This window comes from Canis aureus, chromosome 31 (assembly GCF_053574225.1).
Source record: "Canis aureus isolate CA01 chromosome 31, VMU_Caureus_v.1.0, whole genome shotgun sequence".
In the NCBI taxonomy this organism is placed as follows: domain Eukaryota; kingdom Metazoa; phylum Chordata; class Mammalia; order Carnivora; family Canidae; genus Canis; species Canis aureus.
The window spans coordinates 8,532,233-8,555,331 of NC_135641.1; the positions used below are offsets into that span (position 1 = coordinate 8,532,233).

The 23,099-nt window shown below is 45.3% G+C and overlaps 1 protein-coding gene and 1 long non-coding RNA gene across 2 annotated transcripts in view; both read right to left on the reverse strand.

Annotated features, from left to right (window-relative positions):
• MARCHF6 (membrane associated ring-CH-type finger 6) overlaps nt 1-2,187 on the reverse strand; it is an 82,165-nt gene extending 79,978 nt beyond the window's left edge. The window contains exon 1 of the mRNA XM_077879581.1: nt 1,942-2,187. Coding sequence (XP_077735707.1) covers nt 1,942-1,960 — 19 coding nt within the window. The 5' untranslated portion in view covers nt 1,961-2,187. The remainder of the gene's footprint in view (nt 1-1,941) is intronic.
• Nucleotides 2,188-12,668: 10,481 nt separating this feature from the next.
• LOC144302162 (uncharacterized) lies at nt 12,669-18,160 on the reverse strand. Its single transcript, XR_013369016.1, has 3 exons — nt 18,040-18,160; nt 14,653-14,870; nt 12,669-13,009 (listed from the first exon to the last, which is right to left on the reverse strand). It is a non-coding gene; the product is annotated as an uncharacterized LOC144302162 (long non-coding RNA).
• Nucleotides 18,161-23,099: the final 4,939 nt, after the last annotated feature.

Genomic DNA, 23,099 nt, shown 5'->3' on the forward strand with positions numbered 1-23,099 from the left:
AGTCACTTAATCATACCAACCCTCCGTTCCTCTCCATAGAGTGGATACTGCCTATCTCAAAATGGTGAGATAATTAAATGTGTATGAAGTGTTCAGCAAAATACACAGCACACACGTACTCGAAATCAGTTATTTCAATAAGAAATACTGTTCAAGTCAATAAATAAAAATCATTTATACCTTAACCCAATTATAACTTTACAAGGAAAAAAATGTTTAAGCACTAGAAGGACACTGAAAATCAATCTTTCATGGTTCCATATAAACCCTCAGATCGTGCAAATCCCTGGGTTTCCACGAACTACAGCACCATAAACGTATGCAAGTACTAAGTGTCCGGGCTCAAAAAATGGAATTTAATGTAATATGCCAGCACACATCAAGTGGTAAATACTTGCCTTACTAGACTGAGTCATTAAAATGTGAATCCAAAATGACCTGAAATCTATGCAGATGGAAATTTACACACAAGGACCATCTGTCAAAAGCAAAGTAATTCCTAACCTCCCAGCAATTTCACTTTACTATTTTTTCCAGCAGTCTCCTGCAGCAACCAGCTTCACTCACTGGGTATAATAAACACAACTGAAGCCTGATGAACGGAAAACTCCATTTGTAATCACGATATTACAGGTTCGAATCTCTCGCTAGTGTGTGAAACTCGGACAAGCTGTTAAAATAACTAAGCCTGCATTTCCACATCCGTAAAAAATATTACTACCGCCCGGGTCGCTGGGGCTACGGCGCCGGCCAAGTGCAGCTGCGTGAGCGCGCTCTGCAAACTGTCGCACAAACGTCATTACAGTTGAGGCTCTCACGACCTGAGGAAAAATTTATTCAAAACCTGAGAAATCGAATCCGCCAGTTCGTTGCACAGACAGTGCCTAACTTGTCTTACTACCGCACGCCGTGGCAGTACTCCAGGATGTTCACGTAACACCACCACCATCTCGGTCCGGGGGGCTCGGAAGACACATTCCCACGCAAACAGCCGAGGCGTAAAGGCATCTTCGCTGGCAACCAAGCCATCAAGGCACGGGATAATTCTCCGACTTCCCCTACAGGCTCATGAAACTATTTGATAGATTCTAAAAAGATTAAGGCGCTGGAAATTAATGTACCTTCGGCGGACAAGCCGACGCATCTCAACACTCACAGGTGTCTGTACCTTCTGCGCTCCGTTTACGAGGGTTACTTGTTCCCAAACAACCGGATCCGAGACACACGCACTCACACCACAAAGCACAGAAAACCCTGGTTCCTGGGTGTCAGGGAGCTGACACACAACAAGGCACGCCGAAACAAAGGACGCCCAAAGCACCTCGCTCCTCCCCGTCCGCGAACCACTGTGCGGGCGCGGGGCCGCGGAGGGCGAGGTTCTCACCCGGGGCTCAGCGCGCGGCGCCCGGCCGTCACCTGGCGGGGCATTTTTCGCGAAGTTTCAGAGTCAACAAAGAAGTTTTGTTGTCGAGGGGAGGGCCCGGGCGGCCAGAAGCGAAACCACAAAAAGGAAGACCAAGCCGAGCGGGCCAAGGGCGTGGAATCCGCCCCCACCCTCGCAGCGGCGACCACCGCGCGGCCCCGGGGCTGGGGGGAGGGGCAGCGGGAGGGGGAGGGCGGGAGGCCGCGCGGGCCCCGATCCCCGCCGCGCGAAGTCCCCGGCCCCGCGCGCCCCCGCCCTCCGTGCGCACCGGCGGGAAACGGCGGGGGGCGCCGAGCGGTCACCTTCCGCTCCCCGCCGCCCCTCGCGCCGGCCGCTCGGCGGGCAAACGGCCCCGGGCGCCCCGACCCCGCCGCTGTCACCGCGCGCCCCCGCCCCGAGGAAGGCGCCCCCCGCCGCGCCGCGCCGCCCAGGCCCGCCGCCCGCCTCGAGCGCCGCGGTCGGCGCGGGCCTGGCCCGAACCCAGGCGCTGCTGCAAGGGCGCGGGCGCCGCCGCTTACCTTCCTCGGCGGTGTCCATCTTGTCTGGGGGGGCGGCGGTGACGCAGCCGCGAGGCTCCCGCGGCCGGGGCCGGGGCCGGAGCCGGAGCCTTCCGGCCGGGGCGGGGAGGGAGGGGGGGGAGGAGGGAGGCGGGAGCGGAGCCGGGCCTGGGCAGGTGCGTGTGCTCAGGTGCGAGGGAGGCAGCGAGAGGAAGGAGAGAGGGGGAGAGGGAGAGGGACACAGGCTGACAGAAAGCGGACGTGAGAGGGGAGGGGGCGGGGAGAGCGGAGCGGAGAGGCCTGGGCGGGGCGCCGGGCGGAAGGGGCGGGAGCGCCCCCCACGACGTGTGTCGTCACTTCCGCCCCCGGCGGGCGCCGGGGCAGGGCGAGGGCGAGGGCGAGGGCGGGGGCGGGGGCGGGGGCGGGGGCGGCGGGCGGCGGGCGTCCGGCTCCGGGCTGCCTCGGTGTCGGGAGGCTCAGGGCTCCTCGGGGTGACAAGACGGGCTCCGCGTCCCTCCCCGCGCCGCCAGCGGCTCGTGCCGCCCGTCTGCACAGGGCCCAGGAATGTGCATGTTTGCTCGGCCCTCGGGGCGTTCTGCCGCACGTTTCCAGGAAGTACGGAAAGAAGACGCGCGCCAGCGCTGCCGGGTCCCTGCTGGGAGACCCGCTGGAAGGACGTCGGCAAACCCCAGGCTGAGGGTCGGAACGCCCGCCGCTAACAGCGCGGCCAGAGCGGCCGGACCTGATGCGCGCAGCCCGCCTCTGCGCCGGCCGCCGCACCCCTTTGCTCAGCATAAGCTTGCCTTTTCTCTCAGTGAAGGTTTATTTGGAAAATACGGTTTATGCCCCCCCGGGGGGGCGGGGCTCAGCGGTTGAGCGTCTGCCTCCAGCCCAGGGCGTGATCCCGGGGTCCTGGGATCGAGTCCCACGTGGGGCCCCCTCGGGGAGCCTGCTTCTCCCTCTGCCTGTACCCCTGCCCCTCTCTGTGTGTCTCTCAGGAATAAATAAATAAAATACTTTTAAAAAGAAAATGCGGTTTAGAAAGGCCACCACCCTTGACTCGCCTGAGTAGAAAGCAAAGTAACCATCCACACACAACACACAGATATTTTAAACACTATGCGGATGATTTGCAGACATAGATTCAAGAATGCTAGCAATCTTTTCCATCTGTGTGACTAAAGGAATTGGAAAGACCCCCTTCCTCCGAGCCTCCCAAATCAGAACGAGACATAGAATAAAGATGGTGAAGCGGAGTCCTCCAAAAAGAGAGCAACTCGTGACAACTAATGTCAGGATTTGGCTGACTTCGCTGTTTCCCGACACTAGAAGGCAAATCCTTGACACGATAACGGACACCCACTGAGCTTGAGAATTGATCACATTTAAGCTTTTCCTTTAAAATGCTGATACTATCTCCCAAGAGATTGATTTGAAGGAAGCTCATTGCCCATCCCCCCCCCCCCCCCCCCCCCCCCCCGCCCCAGCCAACCCCAACCTGAGCTCACACCCCCGTGAGGCCTGAGGCCGAGCACTTCTCACCGAGCCCAGTCCAGGAGCACAGCTCAGGACCACCAAAGACGGCCTCCCGTTGCATGGCATAGGGGGAGGGATTCCGGGAGACCGACTTGGAGATTCGCTGAAGGAAGTACTGGTAATATTCCAGGGCAGGTATATAAACCTCAGGGCAGCATGCCGCAGATTGCAGGGAAACGTGTATATGTGGTAGGGTGGAGGGCTCCCTCTTGTCTTTACATGTCTTACATACTGAAACTCAGAAATTTTACTTCTAGAGTTGAGAATTACCCCAACCTTTTATCGTTTAGCCTTTGGAAGTTAAATATAAGAGTAATAAGCCAACATTCACTGAGTCCCTGCTACATACCAGACACTGGTCCTCACAACAGCCTTTTGAGATACATAGACAAGTCACTCTTGGTTGCCACTGACAAGAACCCAACTAAACGTGTAGGCAATGTTGGAGTGTGCTGTTGATCTGAACAAATTGTGGCAGGAGTAGTGGTGTAATGGACCTGAACGACTGCTAGAACCAGAGTCCCTCTCTCTGCCCTCATCCCTAAATTCTGGTTCTCCCTGCATACAAGTTTCATGCTGTCAGGCCAACTTCCTCCATACCGCTGGAGAAAAGGCCACTGGTAGATCTCAAGTTTACATCTTTAGCCTCACCATCAGATGGGCTGTGGGTGATGATCTCTAGTGCCAAGTTAAAAATTCCCAGGGAAGGACAGGTAATTGGTCCAGGTAGGTGCCCATCCCTGAACCAAATGATTGTGCTAAAGAGCCGAGATCTGTAAAAACATGGACACTGCCACTGAACTACATTATCGAGGTGATGAAAGGAACATTTCCCCTGAGAAACGGGAGGACAAAATAATACATGTGCATTATGTTAGAATTACTGTTTTCAAATGAGAACACCAATGTTATGTAAAAATATTTTCATTTGCCACACTTTTATCCAAGGAAACCAATGTTAAAATAGATACAGAATTTTAATCTGGAACAAATGTTATTTTGATCAAAACAAACTCTTAAAGGTAAAACATACACATAGCTCTAGCCTCATTTGTGTGTCTACTGTGTCATGAGGATACTATAGTGATGCTGGATTTCCATATGGCAATAAAATGAGCAAGAGGAGACCTGCAAGACTATATTTTGGGCACAAACTATAACAATAACAATAATTAACCAAACTCCTTATTATGTCCAATGAACATTAATAGCAATCTGTGTAGTAAATGTTATACTCATTTTACGGAGGAGGAATCTGAGACTCACAACTGATAAGTAACTAGCTTGTGGCCATATACATAGAAGAGGAACCAGAATCAACTGTGGGCCTCCCAAGTTTTATTTTTTATTTTTTTTCCCAAGTTTTAAACCTTACCAGTTTGCCATTAACAGCCACCCTCTTCACACTGACATTAAACTCAACTTTTTACTGTGAGCCCATGTTTATATGAAAACCCATGACTTTGCAACAGTTGCACAAAATTGTTGCTGAACAAGCATAGATATGGTAATTAGGCAAAATGCTTTACCATAAGCTTAAAATTGTCAACATTGACAAATTATCAGGACACTTGGGTGGCTCAGCGGTTTGAGCATCTGCCTTCAGCTCAGGGTGTGATCCTGGGTCCAGGGATCGAGTCCCACTTCAGGCTCCCTGCGAGGAACCTACTTCTCCCTCTGTGTGCGCCTCTGCTTCTGTGTCTCTCATGAGTAAATAAATAAAATCTTAAAAAAATATATATGAAGGCAATTTATGGCATTACCTAATACTAAACTCTTCCTATTTTCTTTCCTTTTCCTTGTCCCTTCCTTCCTGTCTTCCCTTCCCCTTCCATCTTCCCTTCCCTTCCACCTTTCTTTTCTATTTTTCTTGCCTTCTGCAGTGAAATAAAATAGCAATGTGGTCAAGAACATGGGAGCCGAAAGGGAGAGGCATGTAGGTGGCAGACAGAGAAGACCGATATGGTTGGACAACTGATAATGTTGAGAAAATAAGTAAAGATATTGAAAATAATGCTCACTTTCCCACACTGAAGAAAATACTAACAAGGAAAGGAGAAAAGCTAGAGGTCTTGGATTGGAAATGTAGGTATCATTATGAACTCGCTTTAAAAATATAAGCAGATAAAGAAATTTATAGGCTTGTATTATATAAAATACATATTATATATTATATAAACTGGGAAATACATATATAAATATAAATAAATAAAAATATATATACTTCCATATTTCCTAGTTGTGTCCTCTGAGAGAATCTATATGCAGTGATACCTGAATAGTCCTGAACACATTAAGTATGTAGATTTTGGTTTCTTTTTTTTTTTTTTAGATTTTATTTATTTATTCATGAGAGACACAGAGGAAGAGACATAGGCAGAGGGAGGAGCTGGCTCCCTGCAGGGAGCCCAATGTGAGACTTAATCTCAGGACCCTGGGATCAGGACCTGAGCCAAAGGCAGATGCTCAACAATCGAGCCATGCAGGCGCCCCAATAATTTGTTAATGTTAACAATTTTAAGCTTATACTAAAGCATTTTGCCTAATTACCATATCTATGCTTGTTCAGCATCAATTTTGTAGAACCATGTTCCACTGAAAGGAACCAAGACTATATGATGCCATAATGATGGATACATGTGATTGTACATTTGTCCAAACTCAAAGAATGTACAACAGCAAGAGTGAGCTATAATGTCAACTATGGATTCTGGGTGATTATGGCATATCAATGTAGATTCATCAGTTGTAACAGGTGTCCCACTCTGGTGGGGATGTTGATAACAGGCTATGCATGTGTAGGGGTAGGGGGTGTATGGGAAACCTCCGTAACATCCTCCTAATTTTGCTCTGAACCTTAAACTGTTCTAAAAAAATAAAGTCTGAATATTTTTTAAGTATTCATGTGGAAAAGAAGGGGAACCCAAATTCTGAATATCAGATTTTTGGGCTGGAGCAGGAAAAGTAAATGAGCCAAGAACATCTTATAAGAGAAATTAAGGAAATGCTCAAAGGCTGATGAGGGCATGTTCAAAAGATGCTGAAACCAGCTCAAAGGGGCTCCCATTGGACAAACTGGGGACAACTTGAGCATGAAATATTTACAGTTAATGGGTTCTAACAAATTGAAAAAAATAGGAATCCATGAGTTTGTGGTGACATGAATAACTAGGGCGAAAGAAAAGCTCTCCCTTTGCAGTATAATGACAACCAATAAATGTAAAAGAAATGATAGAGTAAATGGCTTGCCAACCATTATGATGATTCAGCCTGGAGTTGTCAATTTAGGGTAAGATGGGAACAGGATTTTGGCATATTGTTGAACTATTTTCCAACAGTTACAAAAGAAATGAGGAACTACAGTGAAGACAATCTGCATGACTAAATGATCAGGGTGGTCAGCATCACCAGTGATGGAACCAACTAATATAATGAGAAAACAAAGCTTGCCAAAAATGCATTCCTGATTCTGCGCTTGAGGAAACAGCAGATGGCCCCAGACTGAAGGTCATCCTAAGCTGGCAAGGACAGAAAAAGGGAGTGACAGGATCTGTTCCAGACTGGGGGAAGCATGACAACTAAAATGTAATGTGTGTTTCTGGATGAGATCCTGCACCAGAAAACTTAAAAAGACGTTTGAGACAATTGGCAAAATTGGAATTTGAATAGAGTCTTTTTTTTTTAAGATTTTATTTATTTATTTACTTACTTACTTACTTATTTGAGACAGAGAGACAGAGGCAGAAACATAGGCAAAGGGAGAAGCAGGCTTCATGCAGGGAGCCCGATGTGGGACTCCATCCCCGGACTCCAGGATCCTGCCCTGAGCCAAAAGCAGGTGCTAAACTGCTGAGCCACCCAGGGATCCCTGGATAGAGTCTTTGAATGTTAATGTTGTATCAATGTTGATTTCCTGACTTCTTCAGAGATCTTTGTTTAGTGAAATACATACTAGAGTGTTTAGGTTTGATGTAGGATTAGGCTTGAAGCTTACAATTCAGAAAAAGACTGTGTGTGTGTGTGTGTGTGTGTGTGTGTGTATGAGAGAAAGGGGGAAGAGGTTAAAAGCTAGTGAATCTGAGTGAAGGTGATATGAGAGTTTTTTGTACTGTACTTGCAATGTTTCTGTGTGAAATTATTCTAAAATAGTTTTTTTAAAGGTAAAGTCAGTAAGTGCTGATGGAACTCCAAAGCCATAGTTCTCAAATGTGGGGGATCAGTCATAAATACCTTTGGCAATTGGATAAAAATCTAATTGGATAAAAATCTATGGACTTTTTTCCCAGAAGAATTCCATAAGCACAAAATGTTACATTCAATTTCAGAGGGTAGTTCAAGGGATGGCTTCAAGTCCATGACCAAGTTCCTGGTTAAAAATACCTCTCAGGGCAGCCTGGATGGCTCAGTGGTTGGGCAGCCTGGGTGGCTCAGCGATTTAGCGCCTGCCTTCAGCCCAGGGCCTGATCCTGGAGACCCGGGATCCAGTCCCACATCAGGCTCCCTGCAGGGAGCCTGCTTCTCCCTCTGCCTGTGTCTCTGCCTCTCTCTCTATCTGTGCCTTTCATGAATAAATAAATAAAATCTTAAAAAAAAAAAAACTCTCAGTTACATGACTGAGAAAAATGATAACGTTCATTTCCTTTTCCAAGAATATAGCAGGCTAGGGTATTGAAGCCAACAGTTGGAAGATGCTAGGTTAAAAAAAAAAAAAAAATATATATATATATATATATATATATATATATATATAAAAAACATACTCTTACACGTTGAGAAAAATGATAAAGAAATTACTGAGCTAAAATCTAAAGACAAAAGGTAAGTGGAACTTGGAAGTTACTTTTGCTCTGCTGAGCTAGGCAAATTTGAACTTGTGTTTTGATAGCTTTCAGGAGCAAGAAAAATAATTACAGAAGCCCAGAACCTGCCCAGCATGAGACTTTGTTAAGGGACCTTCTACCGGGATTCTCCCCAAAGCCCATAGGGCTGCTATCTCTGGACAATGGTGAGCCAGAAATAAAGCTGACCCCTCTCCAAGACATCTAGGAAAAGTTGTCTGCTGATGATACCCATGAACCAGCCCTGGCATGGACTGCACCCCAAACTCCTATCAGTCCAGTGGCCAAATAATCTCTGACAGTGAATTCAGTTCAAAATGATCTTGGACCATTGGGAGCCCCAAGCACCTGATAGAAGCAAATGTGGATTCTCTCTAGAGGAATGCACTGCTGCCTGGCTGCGTTGGTCTTCTGGGAACATAAAAGAATACCACAGACTGGGTAGCTTAAACAATTTATTTTGTCACGGTTCTAGAGCTGAGAATACAAGGTCAAGATGACATCAAGGTTGGTTTCTCTCCTGGGGCCTCTCGCCTTGCCTTGCAGACAGCTGCCTTCTTGCTACACATTCTCACATGCTCTTTTTTATGTGTACACATGTCCTTGGTGTTTCTTCTTCCTCCTGCAAGGACTGGTATCCTATTGGATTAGAGCCTTGCCTACATGATCTCATTTAATTACTTCCTTAAGGCTCTATCTGTTAATATAGTCACATTAGGAGGTAAGGCTTAAAAAATGAATCTTAAGGGAATATGATTCAGTCCATAACACCAGCCCTTAAAGAACCTCCACAAAAAAAAGGTTACAATGAGCTGCACACAATAAGCATAACCAAATACATGTGTGGATGTTCATATATATATCACAAGATACCTTGAGCAAGAACTCACATAACAGCAAAAACCATCCCACAAAGACTTCAGATATGGAAATTCCTAGACACAGATTATAAAGAAACTACACTTACGATATTTTTAAAACAGCGATGAAACAATTTTATTTTAAAATGTTAATTTTAGGGATGCCTGGGTGGCTCAGTGGTTGAGAGCATCCGTTCAGCCCAGGGTGTGATCCTGGAGTACCAGGATCGGATCATGATCCTGGGGTCCTGGGATCGAGTCCCACATCGGGCTCCCTGCATGGAGCCTGCTTCTCCCTCTGCCTGTGTCTTTGTCTCTCTCTCTGTCTGTCTCTCATGAATAAATAAATAAAATCTTTTAAAAATAGAATAAAATGTTAATTTTATAACAGAATTACATCTTTGCCACCATTTAAACATAAACTGAAATTTTTTACTGATCGAGAAACAAAGGTATATATAATTTTTGAGGGAGTGTACAAGCAAAATCTTTAGCAAGCTACATTGTAACATGCCGATAGAGGTCTGTAGCCTCTGGGCCTTCATGAGGGTGGCCGCCTTTCACTCACTGATGTATCCCAGAGGCCAACACACGCCTTGACATGTAGTAGCATGTCAGTAAATATTAGCTGAATAAATGAAGTATAATTTTTCAGGAGATAACTTTTTGATTCTGGAATAACAATATATGTATGAAGGCCTTTCTTAGGAAGAGACGAATTAATTCCTATCATAGCTGAAATATCAATTGAGCAACAATGATACATCACATTTAAAGTGTCTGTTCTTTTTATATCTGCATTTCTTGGTTGTAATAAATTCAATTTCAGTACTTCATGCAGATATTCTCAACAAAGATGTCCATTGAGTCAAATCAAATCATCAAAATAGAGTACCAAGAGTTTCTTGTTACTGACATAGTTGTTTACAAAATCTGGGGAAAGGGATCCCTGGGTGGCTCAGCGGTTTAGCACCTGCCCTCAGCCCAGGGCATGATCATCCTGGAGTCCCAGGATTGAGTCCCACATTGAGCTCCCTGCAAGGAGCCTGCTTCTCCCTCTGCCTGTGTCTCCTCTGCCTCTGTGTGTGTATGTGTGTGTGTCTCTCATGAATAAATAAATAAAATCTTTTTTTTTAAGATTTTATTTATTTATGAGAGACAGAGAGAGAGAGAGAGGCAGAGACACAGGCAGAGGGAGGAGAAGCAGGCTCCATGCAAGGAGCCCGACATGGGACTTGATCCCAGCATTTGGGATCAGGCCCTGAGCCAAAGGCAGATGGTCAACCACTGAGCCACCCAGGCGTCCCTAAATAAATAAAATCTTAAAAAAAAAATCCACTTAAAACATACAGAGAAGGTGATGAAAAGAGTACAATAAATATCCATACATCCTCAAGCCCAGATTCAACAACTGTTTATAATTATCCATATTTATTTTTTTCTTAAAGATTTTACTTGTTTATTCATGAGAAACAGAGAGAGGCAGAGACACAGGCAAAGGGAGAAGCAGGCTCCCTATGGTGAGCCTGATGCAGGACTTGATCCCAGGACCCTGGGATCATGACCTGAGCTGAAGGCAGACGCTTCAAAGACTGAGCCACCCAGGTATCCTGAAAAAATTTTTTTCTGTAACTCAAACATCTAATCTATCTAGCCTCATGAATTGCCACCAATTTAAGTCTGTATGGTCACCACCCTTATTCTATTTTTTTGTAAGATTTTATTTATTCATGACACACACACACACACACAGAGGCAGAGATACAGGCAGAGGGAGAGGCAGGCTCCATGCAGGAAGCCCGGTGTGGGACTTGATCCCTGGACTCCAGGGATCACACCCTGACCTAAAGGCAGATGCTCAACTGCTGAGCAACCCAGGTGTCCCACCACCCTTATTCTAAAATAGTCCCAAGGAGGCACCTGGGTGACTCAGTGGGTTAAGCATCCAATTCTTGATTTCCGCTCAGGTTATGATCTCAGGGTTGTGAGATGGAGCCCCTTGTTGATGGGAACATGAAGTCTGCTTGAGATTCTCTCTCTCTCTCTACCCTCTCCCACACTCATGCTCTCTTTCTCTCTAAAAAATAAAATAAAATAAACAAGAAAAATGAAAATAAAACAGTCCCAGTACCTTTGGTTTTCTGATGACATGTCTGTTGGAAGATCACAGGACAGTTGTTTATACAACATCCGTCATTCTAAGTTTATCTGACTGCTTCTTCCTGTTGTCATTTAACTTGTTTTTTTAGCCTCTCTGTTTCCTGTAAACTGGAAGTTAGCCTGGAGCCTTGATTTGATTTGGGTTAAACATATCTTTAGAAAGAATATTTCAGGGATCCCTGGGTGGCGCAGCGGGTTAGCGCCTGCCTTTGGCCCAGGGTGCGATCTGGGAGACCCGGGATCGAATCCCACGTCAGGCTCCCAGTGCATGGAGCCTGCTTCTCCCTCTGCCTATGTCTCTGCCTCTCTCTCTCTCTCTCTCTCTCTGTGTGTGTGACTATCATAAATAAATAAAAATTTAAAAAAAAAGAAAGAATATTTCAGGGGCACCTGGGTGGCTCAGTCGGTGAAGCATCTGCCTTCAGCTAAGGTCATGATCTCAGGGTCCTAGAATCAAACCCCAAGTTGGACTCCCTGCTCAGTGGGGACCCTGATTCTCACTCTCTCTCTGCTACTACCCCTGCTTGTATGCTCTCTCTCTCTCTGTCAAATAAATAAATAAAATCTTAAAAAAGAAAGAAAGAAAGAAAGCAAGCAAGCAAGCATATTTCATAGGTGGTGTTGTATCTTTCTTATGGCAGCACATGGGGAGGCCAGAAAGTCAGGTTGAGCCACTACTAATGTTACTGAATTGGATCACTTAGTTAAGCTGATGGCTACCAAGTCTCACTATTTATTAATAATCTGTTGAGTGGGCAGCCCCAGTGGTTTAGCACTGCCTGCAGCCCAGGATGTGATCCTGGAGACCGGGGATCAAGTCCTACATCGGGCTCCTTGTCCTGCATCAGCCTGCTTCTCCCTCTGCCTGTGTCTCTGCCTCTCTCTCTCTCTCTCAGTGTGTGTGTTCCTCATGAATAAATAAATAAATAAATAAATAAATAAATAAATCTTTAAAAAAAATCTGTTGAGTAATAGTTGAAAGTCACAGTCCTTCACATCCTTTTATTCACATCTTTCTCATTAAGTAGAACAGCTAGATTCAAAAATTACTCTTCTATTTGAAGTTGCATGTATTCATTTAAAATATTCTTTTTTTAACAAGATTTTTTTTTAAAGATTTTTATTTATTTATTCATAGACACACAGAGAAAGAGGCAGAGACACAGGCAGAGGGAGAAGCAGGCTCCATGCAGGTAGCCCAATGTGGGACTCGATCCCGGGTCCCCAGGATCACACCCCAGGCTGCAGGCGGCGCCAAACCGCTGCGCCACCAGGGCTGCCCCATTTAAAGTATTCTTATTGACATTCATAATAACAAGTGTATTTTATTTTATTTTATTTTATTTTATTTATTTATTTATTTTTTTTATGATAGTCACAGAGAGAGACAGAGAGGCAGAGACACAGGAAGAGGGAGAAGCAGGCTCCATGCACCGGGAGCCCGACGTGGGACTCCATCCCGGGTCTCCAGGATGGCGCCCTGGGCCAAAGGCAGGCGCCAAACCGCTGCGCCACCCAGGGATCCCTATTTTATAAGATCTTCTAAGCTCTTTATTACAAAATTGTCACTTAATTTTTCCTGTGAAATAAAGCCTTGTTCTAATTTGTGTCAGACCAGACTCCTGCTGGTCTTCCCCAGTGACTGGGCCCAGAGCGCTTATCCATGTGATGTAGGCCAGGCCTTGAGAATTTCTCCTGAAAAGACCAAAGGAGGGAAAGATGAAGTTAGGAACCCCTTAACCCCTTCCAAGTCACATCCAAATTCAGATTGAGTTGCCACATTTCTGACCTTACTACTCAATGAAGCCAGATTTTTAAAAAATGCCTTTTACTTAATGGCCATGGTATGCAAAGGTTCACCCACAAACAAGGCAAGGTCCCCAACTATTGTGAAAGGGCAGAATGTGGAAATGGTTGCAGGACTCAACTCAACCAGGGACTGTGCATTCTGTGCTGCAACATCAAAGCAAGATCAATAAGTCCAGGGCAAATACGGTTGAATCCTGGGATGATGTAAAATGCCAGTGGGTGAGCAGGTGCCTAGTAGGGACCAGAGCCCATGAGAGTCAGCAGTTGGCACCAGCCCTGGGACGGCAAAGAGGGTCAAAAACGAGGAATAACATTCGCTCATCCTGCCAACCCAGAGCAAACACAGTGTAAACACCTACCCATACATTTCCTTTTTACTAGGTCTCCCTTCCAGAACAAAGTATAAGCTATAAAGGGTTGCAAGCAAGTTGGGAAATACTAGGCTTCTCTATCATAGGATTTCTGGGTGCCTCTAACCTAATAAAATATGTTGAGGATTTACAAAAAGGGAATGCCACCAGTGGTGTCCACATGTCCGTGGCCACTGAACCCTTCCCCCAAAGGCCATCTCATGCAGCTGGAATGCCCAAGCATGCACTCTACAAAATGTTGAACCAGATAGGCTCATGGGGCCCCGAGGATAAATGAACCAAGAAGTCCACCCTTGAGAGTAGAAAAGCATCTAAATTGGCCATGGAAACTTCCATGGCCAGAGGATCCTATAGCCCAGGAATTCCTTAAAATTGTGTTGGATTTCCCACGCTAAGGCAGATCACCCCAGGCTGGTAACAAATTCCATCTCCAAAGGGGGATGCTGGGTTGCCCTGTGTAAGCTCATGAGTCAGTTCCAGAATGTCACAGGAGCTCTGTGGCAGTCAACAAGCATTTTCAGGAGTGCATGTTCTTCTTAATGTTCTTACTTTTGGGGTGTGAGATAGTAGGCTAAAATGATGGCACCCAAAAAGACATGTCCGTGCCCTAATCCCTGGAACCTGTGAATGTTATCTTATTTGGAAAAGCAGTCTTTACAGGTGTGATTAAGTCAAGGCTCTTGAAATGAGAAGACCATCCTGCATTATCCAGGTGGAGCAAAAATGCAATGACGGGTGTCCTTATAAGAGCGAGGCAGAGAGAGATTTGGGACATGGAGAGGAGAAAGCCACCTGAAGACGGAGACAGAGGCTGGGGTGGTGCAGCCACAGCCAGGTGCATCCGGAGCCACCAGAAACTGGAAGAGGCGAGGAATGGATTCTCCTCCAGCCTCTGTAGGAAACGTGACCCTCCCAACACCTCGATTTCAGACTTTTACTCCCCGAACTCTGAAATGATACATTTCTGCTTTTTGAAGCTATTCCACTTGTGGTAATTCATTACGGCAGCCACAGAAAACTAAAACAGTGGTTAGGGAATATCTGCGCTCACCACCGGGGTCAGCCTCAGCATGGACTTGCTGAGGTTGCAGCCGCTCTAGCCCTGTCTCCGGTTTCCTGGCTTGAAACGTACATTTTCCAATCTGACTGGCTCCTCACCTGCAATTGTGTCATTGCCCTAAACTGAGGCTCTCCCTTAGAGGTTTTATGGCACCATATAGGGAATCCAAAGGAATCTTTAGGAACTGCCACCTCTCCCTCCTGTATTTATGGAAAGCATTACGCTCGGGAGTGGAAATTCTTCTGTCTCTCTCGTGTGTCTCCGTTACCATGGAACGTTTACGGAGCAGGTTTTCAGTGGAATGTGCTGTTAGACCCTGGAGATAAGCAGGTCAGGCAGATCAAAGATTTTCCTCCTGTCCCTGAAAAAGTTACCATTGAATTCAGAAGCTCTTTCTAGGTTTACTGGGTAAGAACCACAACCTCACTTGGGGAACCCAGGGAACAACTTCCATTCTGTTTAGGTGTAATTGAAGTCTAACTAGAACTTCTCAATTTCTTAGGTTCAAATATTGTTTAAGAATATTTTATTTATTTATTTGAGAGAGACGGAGAGGGCGTGAGCAGGGTTAGGGGCAGGAGAGAGAGAAGCAGTTGCCCCACTGAGCCAGGAGCCTAATGGGGGACTCAATCCCAGGACCCTAAGATTGTGACCTGAGCCAGTCAGACGCTTCACTGGCTGAGCCACCCAGGCACCCCTAAATCTTCTTTCTGAGCATTAAAGCATATGACAGACATGTTGTTTGTTTGTGAGGTTCCCCTTCCTCTTTGTCTCCTGGCAACAAGATCTACCTCGCTCACTTGCACTCTCCCTTTTTTAAAGTAAGCTCTACACCCAAGGCCCATGGGGCTTGAACTCACAGTGGGGGGATCAGGAGTCACATGCTCTACTGACTGAGCCAGCAGCAGGCCCCCCCTCGATCTGTCTGTCTTTTAGAGAACTGCTCTTGCATCACCCCAGAGTTCTTAGGGAGTTGGCAGGCTCACCACCAGCTCATTCCCCTTTTCCTCCTTTGCCCCTGGAAAGGGCACAATCTAGTCTGGACAAATGATGCCCACAGGACTGCGCCTCTACTGCCCTTCAGTACATTCACCACCCATCCTCTGACCCCAGTCTGAGTCCAGGTTTCTGACACCTTGGTTTGCAATTACATCTATAGTTTGCATATTGATCTCCACAGTACTCTTAAATTTTTGACCAATCATTCAGAAGCTCTGAATAACATCTAACATTGACTGAGCACTTGCTGAGTGCCAGGCCCTGTCCAATGAACTTGTCCAATAATATCTCATTCAAATCTCAACACCCCCTATGAGATAAGAGCTGCAGAGGAGAAGACTCAGATTCGGTGAGTTACCCAGGTCTGACATAACCGAGGTGACGCACTCAGCGTCTGAATCCAGAGCTAGTGCAGGAAATACATCAGGAGACTGGAGTCCCCATCAGAGGTGCTCCTGCTCCCTGTACTGCTGAGTTCATGTGGGGTTTAACCTCACCCACTACTTTCCTGCCTGTGTGCTTCTGTGTCCCACTTCTCCGGGGGTGGCCCTCACAGCTGTGTCTCTATACTACACGGTGCCTTATCTCCTCGTGAATTAGACCATGGGGACCATGCTCTTGACGTGTCTAACATCTAGTTATTTTTTTTTAATTTATTTTTTATTGGTGTTCAATTTACTAACATACAGAATAACACCCAGTGCCCGTCACCCATTCACTCCCACCCCCCGCCCTCCTCCCCTTCTACCACCCCTAGTTGGTTTCCCAGAGTTAGCAGTCTTTACGTTCTGTCTCCCTTTCTGATATTTCCCACTCATTTTCACTCCTTTCCCCTTTATTCCCTTTCACTATTTTTTATATTCCCCAAATGAATGAGACCATATAATGTTTGTCCTTCTCCGACTGGCTTACTTCACTCAGCATAATACCCTCCAGTTCCATCCACGTTGAAGCAAATGGTGGGTATTTGTCATTTCTAATAGCTGAGTAATATTCCATTGTATACATAAACCACATCTTCTTTATCCATTCATCTTTCGTTGGACACCGAGGCTCCTTCCACAGTTTGGCTATCGTGGCCATTGCTGCTATAAACATCGGGGTGCAGGTGTCCCGGCGTTTCATTGCATTTGTATCTTTGGGGTAAATCCCCAACAGTGCAATTGCTGGGTCGTAGGGCAGGTCTATTTTTAACTGTTTGAGGAACCTCCACACAGTTTTCCAGAGTGGAGCAGCCAGGAGGGGCTCGGGCGGCGGCTCCGCGGAGGGGGCTGCGCGGCCCCGGGAGCAGCTCGGAGGGGCTCGGGCAGAGGAAGAGGCTCCGTGCAGAGGGGCCTGCGCGGTTCCAGGAGCAGCTCAGAGGGGCTTGGGCGGCAGCTCCGCGGAGGGGGCTGCGCGGCCCGGGAGCGCGAATCCATCTAGTTATTCACAGAGAGACTCACTACATGAATGGACAACGGCCTACTCATAGAGGATGATAGAACTGTAACCCCCCATCTGCTGCAACCAGCCCAGGAAGCCAAACTTTAACCCCTGTAGCAATTGGCCTAGAAAGATCAGCACTTAATCAATAGCTGTCAGCTTCTCTAACTTTGGGTCCCACTTCCAATCTAGGATCAACGAGAGAAAGCCAAATAGGCGTCAGTAAGTGATCAAGTAGGATGCCTGCCTCTAGGATCCCCATGCCAGCAGCCTCCACACAGAGCATGTCTGAAGGCTTCTTTTTTGCATTATAAAGCTTCCCCGCTCCTCTGCCTGCCTGAGTGTCTGCCAAACACGGGATGGTGGCTGACTCCATTTGTACAGTAAGCTCTGAATAAATAGCCTTTGCTTTTCTCATTTGGGTGGTCTTTGTTTATTTCCACATCATTTCAGTTTTAACTGGTCTTAAGTCTTTCTCTTCATGCCCTGCCCATCCCTGCCCTTCAGAAAACCTCTGGGGCTCCTAGGTGGCTCAGTTGGTTAAGCATCTGCCTTTGGGTGAAGTCATGATCTTGGGGTCCTGGGTTCGAGCACCAAATCAAGAGAGTTGGGCTCCCTGCTCAGCGGGGGGGCGGGGGTCCTGCTTCTCCCTCTACTTCTGCTCCTCCTGCTTGTGCTCTCTAGCTCACTCACTCTCTCAAATAAATAAATAAAATCTTTAAAAAAAAAAAAAAGAAAAGGAAAGGAAACCCATCACCATTCCCTCTGGCCTGTCCTTCAGCCTCAAATCTGTCCCATTTTTGTAGCAGTAACCCCGAGCATGCCTTTTCTTGGCAATGACTCATCAGTTTCTTCATCAGGCTACTCTCTTCCATGGCAAGTGAGACCTCCAATCACTGCTTGACACCCACAGAGGCTCATTTTAGCAGTTGCCATGGCAATAGATACACACACACACACACACACACACACACACACACGGAAAGCAGCTCAAAGCAGCCCAGGAGGGACCTGCCTGCCTTTCAGTCTGCCCTGCTCAACCCCCCTCATCTCCTTGCACCCACCCCACACCTCCCAGAATGAAAACTGGGTGGGAGGGAGAATTGTCCATGTCAGTCACTCTTGGGTCCTTGTCTAGCACATCCCCCACATTGGCTCTTAATCATTGGCGTCACTTAGTTGTGCAGCCTGGACTGTGTTGCCTAGCAACAAAATAACAAACAAGGTAAATCGAATCTCCATTGAATCTGCGTGAATGGCTCCGTAACAGGAACCTGCTGTTAGTGCTGCGGTCCCAAGGTGGGGGTGGGGCTAAACTTTTTAAATGTAGGATTAACACATTCAGTAAAAAGTGGGCAAAGCTTAAGTGTACATCTTGATAACTTGTAACCAACACCCAGAACAGGTTATAGTGTATTTCCAGGACTGCACAGAATTCCCTCCTGTCCTTCCCACTCAATACTCACTCCCTAGGGACATGAATGTGACTTCCATCACCATCAATCTGTTCTGCTTTTGAACTTCATAGGAATGGAATCAGACAGGGTGGACCATTTGTGTCTGATTTATTTCACTCATCATTAAGCCAGGGAGGTTTCCCCATTGTGTGTGTGATTCCCTCTACTCTCAGCAACGGAACTGTCAGGGCTTTGAGCTTTGTCTGCCTCCTGGCTTCTCTGCCTCACCTTCGCCACTGAAACTCCTGATGGATGTCCATTTGAACCCAACCCAAGCTCACCAAGCCTCTTTGTAGGCTCTTGCTCATCTCAGCAAGTGGCTGGGGCTGCCGTAGCCTCCTGACCTGTTTTTCCCCATCAATCAGTGTGGCTGAGACCCTGCCTCCCTTGCTCCTACGCAGCCTGAATTAGGGCATCACAGGGCCCAGGCGGCCCAGACAGCAGTAGGCATCAGAATCCTGTCTGCTCCAGATAGTTTCATTCCTTTCCAGTTAGTTCAACTTTTAATTTCTTAAACTGCTTATTTTGAAACAACGTTACAGAAAAGTTGCAATGATAGTGCAGATTCTTCTATACATTTCATCCACATTCTGCAAGTGTTAATATTTTGAACATTTGCTTTACCATTCTTTCTCTCCTGAATAATTTGTGTACATTAATTTTTCTAAACTGTTCGAGAGAGTATATTGTAGACATTGTGCCTCTTTGCCCCTAAATACTTCACTGTATGTTTCAATAATTTTAGGATATTTTCTTACATAACCACAGTACATTTATCAAAATGAGGAAAGGGGCACCTAGATGGCTGAATTGGTTTAGCCTCCCACTCTTGGCTCAGGTCATGATCTCAGGGGCATGAGATTGAGCCCCACATCTGGCTCTGAGCTCAGGGAGGATTCTGCTTGGGATCCTCTCTCTTTCTCCATCCCACCGCCCACTCATGCTCTCTCTCTTTAAATAAATAAAATCTTTGAAAAAAAAAAAAAAAAGAGGCGGGACACCTGGGTGGCTCAGTGGTTGAGCATCTGCCTTCAGCCCAGGGCCTGATCCTAGAGACCTGGGGTCGAGTCCCACATAGGGCTCCCTGCATGGAGCCTGCTTCTCCCCCTGCCTGTGTCTCTGCCTCTCTCTCTCTCTCTCTGTCTGTCTGTCATGAATAAATAAATAAAATCTTTAAAAAATAAATAAATAAATAAATAAATAAATAAATAAGGAAATTAACATTGGCATACTGGCATTATATAATTATAACCCTTATACACATTCTGCCAATCAGCTACTGATGTGTTTGTGAAAGTTTCAGGATTTTTCAAATTACTTTTTATTATGGTAAAATATATATCGCATAAAATTTACCATTTTAACATTGATTTTAAAATATTTTCAATAATTAAAAAAAAAGTTTTTACTTTAATTCCAGTTAGTTAACACACACTGCTGTATTAGTTTCAGGTGTACAGTAATAGTGATTCAATACTTCCATACATCACTAGGTGCTCATCACAACAGGTCCACTCCTTCATCCCCAGCACCTATTTCCCCTACCCCTAACCACTCCCCTCTGTAACCATCAGTTTGTTCTCCATAGCTAGGGGTCTGTTTCTTGGTTTTCTTCTTTCTCTCTCTCTCTTTTTTCCCCTTTGCTCATTTGTTTTGTTTCTTAAATTCCACATATGAGTGATATCATATGGTATTTGTCTTTCTCTGACTTATTCCACTTAGATTATACTCTTTACCCTTATCCATGTGGTTGCACGGGTCTTGAAATGGCAAGATTTCACTCTTTTTTATGACTAAATAATATTTCATTCTATCTATCTTTTTTTTTAGTACTGTGGTTTATTAATTATCATATTTGAACTGATACATAAAACCAGAATTTCAATGTGTTAATCTCCAAAGAGAAATACAATAATAAGAAGTTCAGTTACTTGATATTATTTGCTAAGTTAATTATGTAGTTTGATTTTTTAAAATAAGTTGCCATCCATAAAACAAGGGAATAAAATTAGTTGACTCTCAGACTACTAGGAACATTTCTTGTCCTTGGGACTGTCCATGGATGGATCTTTCTTCTTAGTAACTTGAATGTGCCCACTTGGATTCATCTGAAGGGCCAGTAACTTAGTTAAGTCTTTGTTGGTTTTTATTTGCCTTTTGGTTCTACTGTTCCTTGGCCTTCTCTTTCCTTATGTGGTCTTCTCACAGCTCTCTTTATATGTTGGTTTCAGGTCTGCCAGATTTCTTCCATGTATACCATTTTTTGAAAGAAGAGTATATACATGAGACAGCAGTTCTTTTTTTTTTTTTTTTTTTTTTTAAGATTTTATTTATTTATGATAGTCACAGAGAGAGAGAGAGAGAGAGGCAGAGACACAGGCAGAGGGAGAAGCAGGCTCCATGCACCGGGAGCCCGACGTGGGACTCGATCCTGCGTCTCCAGGATCGCGCCCTGGGCCAAAGGCAGGCGCCAAACCGCTGCGCCACCCAGGGATCCCGAGACAGCAGTTCTACATTGGCCTTATCTAGAGGAGTAGCAGCATTTTCTTTCTGGAAAAAGTTTACTTTTTTCAACAACTACAATTCCTGTCTTTAGAAATGGGCAAGCATGAGTAATACTTAATGTTTGCCATCTCAAGCATTCTTTCCTGTGACCCCACTGTGCAAGGAAGCCAGGAGATCAGGCATTTAAACTGACTCTACATTTGGCTTCTTAAATAGTTGTACATCTATGTCTTCTTTCAATTCATATCTCAAATGGAACTACAATACATGAGTACAGATAGACCAAGGAAAACAGTTCACCGACATCAAAGTTAGACACATTTGTGAACACAATTTTTTTGACAGGCATCCTAGTTTGGATTATAATGCTGATAAAAACAACAGCAGACCAAACTAACAACAAAACAGTCTATGTGTAGCTTACTGAAGGATTTGCACTAGTTAGGAGACTGTCTCTGTCCTTATCATCAATACACTGCATATAAAAGCTGCCAACCTTCTCTAGTGTCGGGTCGCCTCATACAAGAGTTAACTTATAAAAGATTACAAGTAGAATGGGCCAAGGTGTTTCCCTAAGGGAGGTGTGGGTTACTCTAAAAGATGATGCAGGTTTTTCAATGATAATATAAGGAATACATGGCACAAAACAATAAAGATTTTCCTCTTCCTTTTTTTTTTTTTGATTGTTCACAGATCTATCTTTTTTTTAAGATTTTATTTATTCATTCATGAAAGACACAGAGAGAGAGAGGCAGACATAGGCAGAGAGAGAGCAGGCCCCATGCTCTCAGGGAGAGCTGATGTGGAGCTATCAGGGACCCTGATGTGGGACCCAGGTCTCCAGGATCACACCCTGGGCTGAAGGCAGGCACTCAACCACTGAGCCACCCAGGCATTCTATCTATCTATCTATCTATCTATCTATCTATCTATCTATCTATCTATCATCTATCTATCTATCTCATCTTTTTTAGCCATTCATCAATTGATGGACATCTGGCCTGCTTCCATATCTTAACTATTGTAAATAACACTGCTAGAAGCATAAGGATGCATATTTCTCATTGAATTAGTGTTTTTGTATTCTTTGGGTAAATATCCAGTAGTGTGATTACTGGATGGCAGGGTAGTTCTATTTTTAACCTTTTGAGGAACTTCCATACTGTTTTCCACAGTGGCTGCACCAGTTTGCATTTCCACCAACAGTGCATGAGTGTTCCTTTTCCTCCACATTTTTGCCAATAGCTGTTGTCCTTTGCAACCACTTTTAAGTGTACAATCCATGGCATTAAACACATTCACAATGCTGTGCAACCATTACCACTGTCTTAGTCCATTTGGGCTGTGATGACAAAGATACCATAGACCAGGGTGCCTATAAACAACAGACATTTATTTCCTCATAGTTCTAGAGGCTGGTGCCTGCAGATAAGGTGTCTGGTGAGGATGCTTCTTGGTTCATAGATGGTGGTCTTTCAACAAGTTTCATTCACGTTTGTTGCATGACTAATGTCCTTTATTTATTTATTTTTAAAGATTTTATTTATTTATTCATGAGAGACACAGAGAGAGAGAGGCAGAGACACAGGCAGAGGGAGAAGCTGGTCCCACGCAGGGAGCCTGATGCGGGACTCGATCCTGGGTCTCCAGGATCAAGCTTTGGGCTGAAGGCGGCCCTAAACCCCTGAGCCACCCAGGCTGCCCGACTAATGTCCTTTATAAGGAAAGGGGGAAAATACCATTTTTCCTGGCCCAGGATCCAATGCTGAACCTATAGAGCATTTAAGTTCTATCATGCCTCTTTAATCTCTTTTAATAAGGGATAATTTTGTATCTTTCTTTGTTGTTCATGACATTGGCATTTTTAAAGGATACAGGCCAGTTATTTTGTAAAAATACCTTTCATTTTGATCTGTTTGATATTGCCTCACAAATTGAGGTTTTGAGTTTTTGGCAGGAGCAGCACTGAGTGACATGCCCTTCTGTGGCATCATGTCAGAGGCTCATGTTGTGAATGTGTCCCATTACTGGTGATGCTAATTTTGATCACTTGGCTAAGATGACTGCCAGGTTTCTCCACTGTAAAGTTATTATTTTCCCTTTTATAGTTCATACCCTGTGAGGAGTGAGATTGTATACAAATCCTGTTTTTCATTAAACTT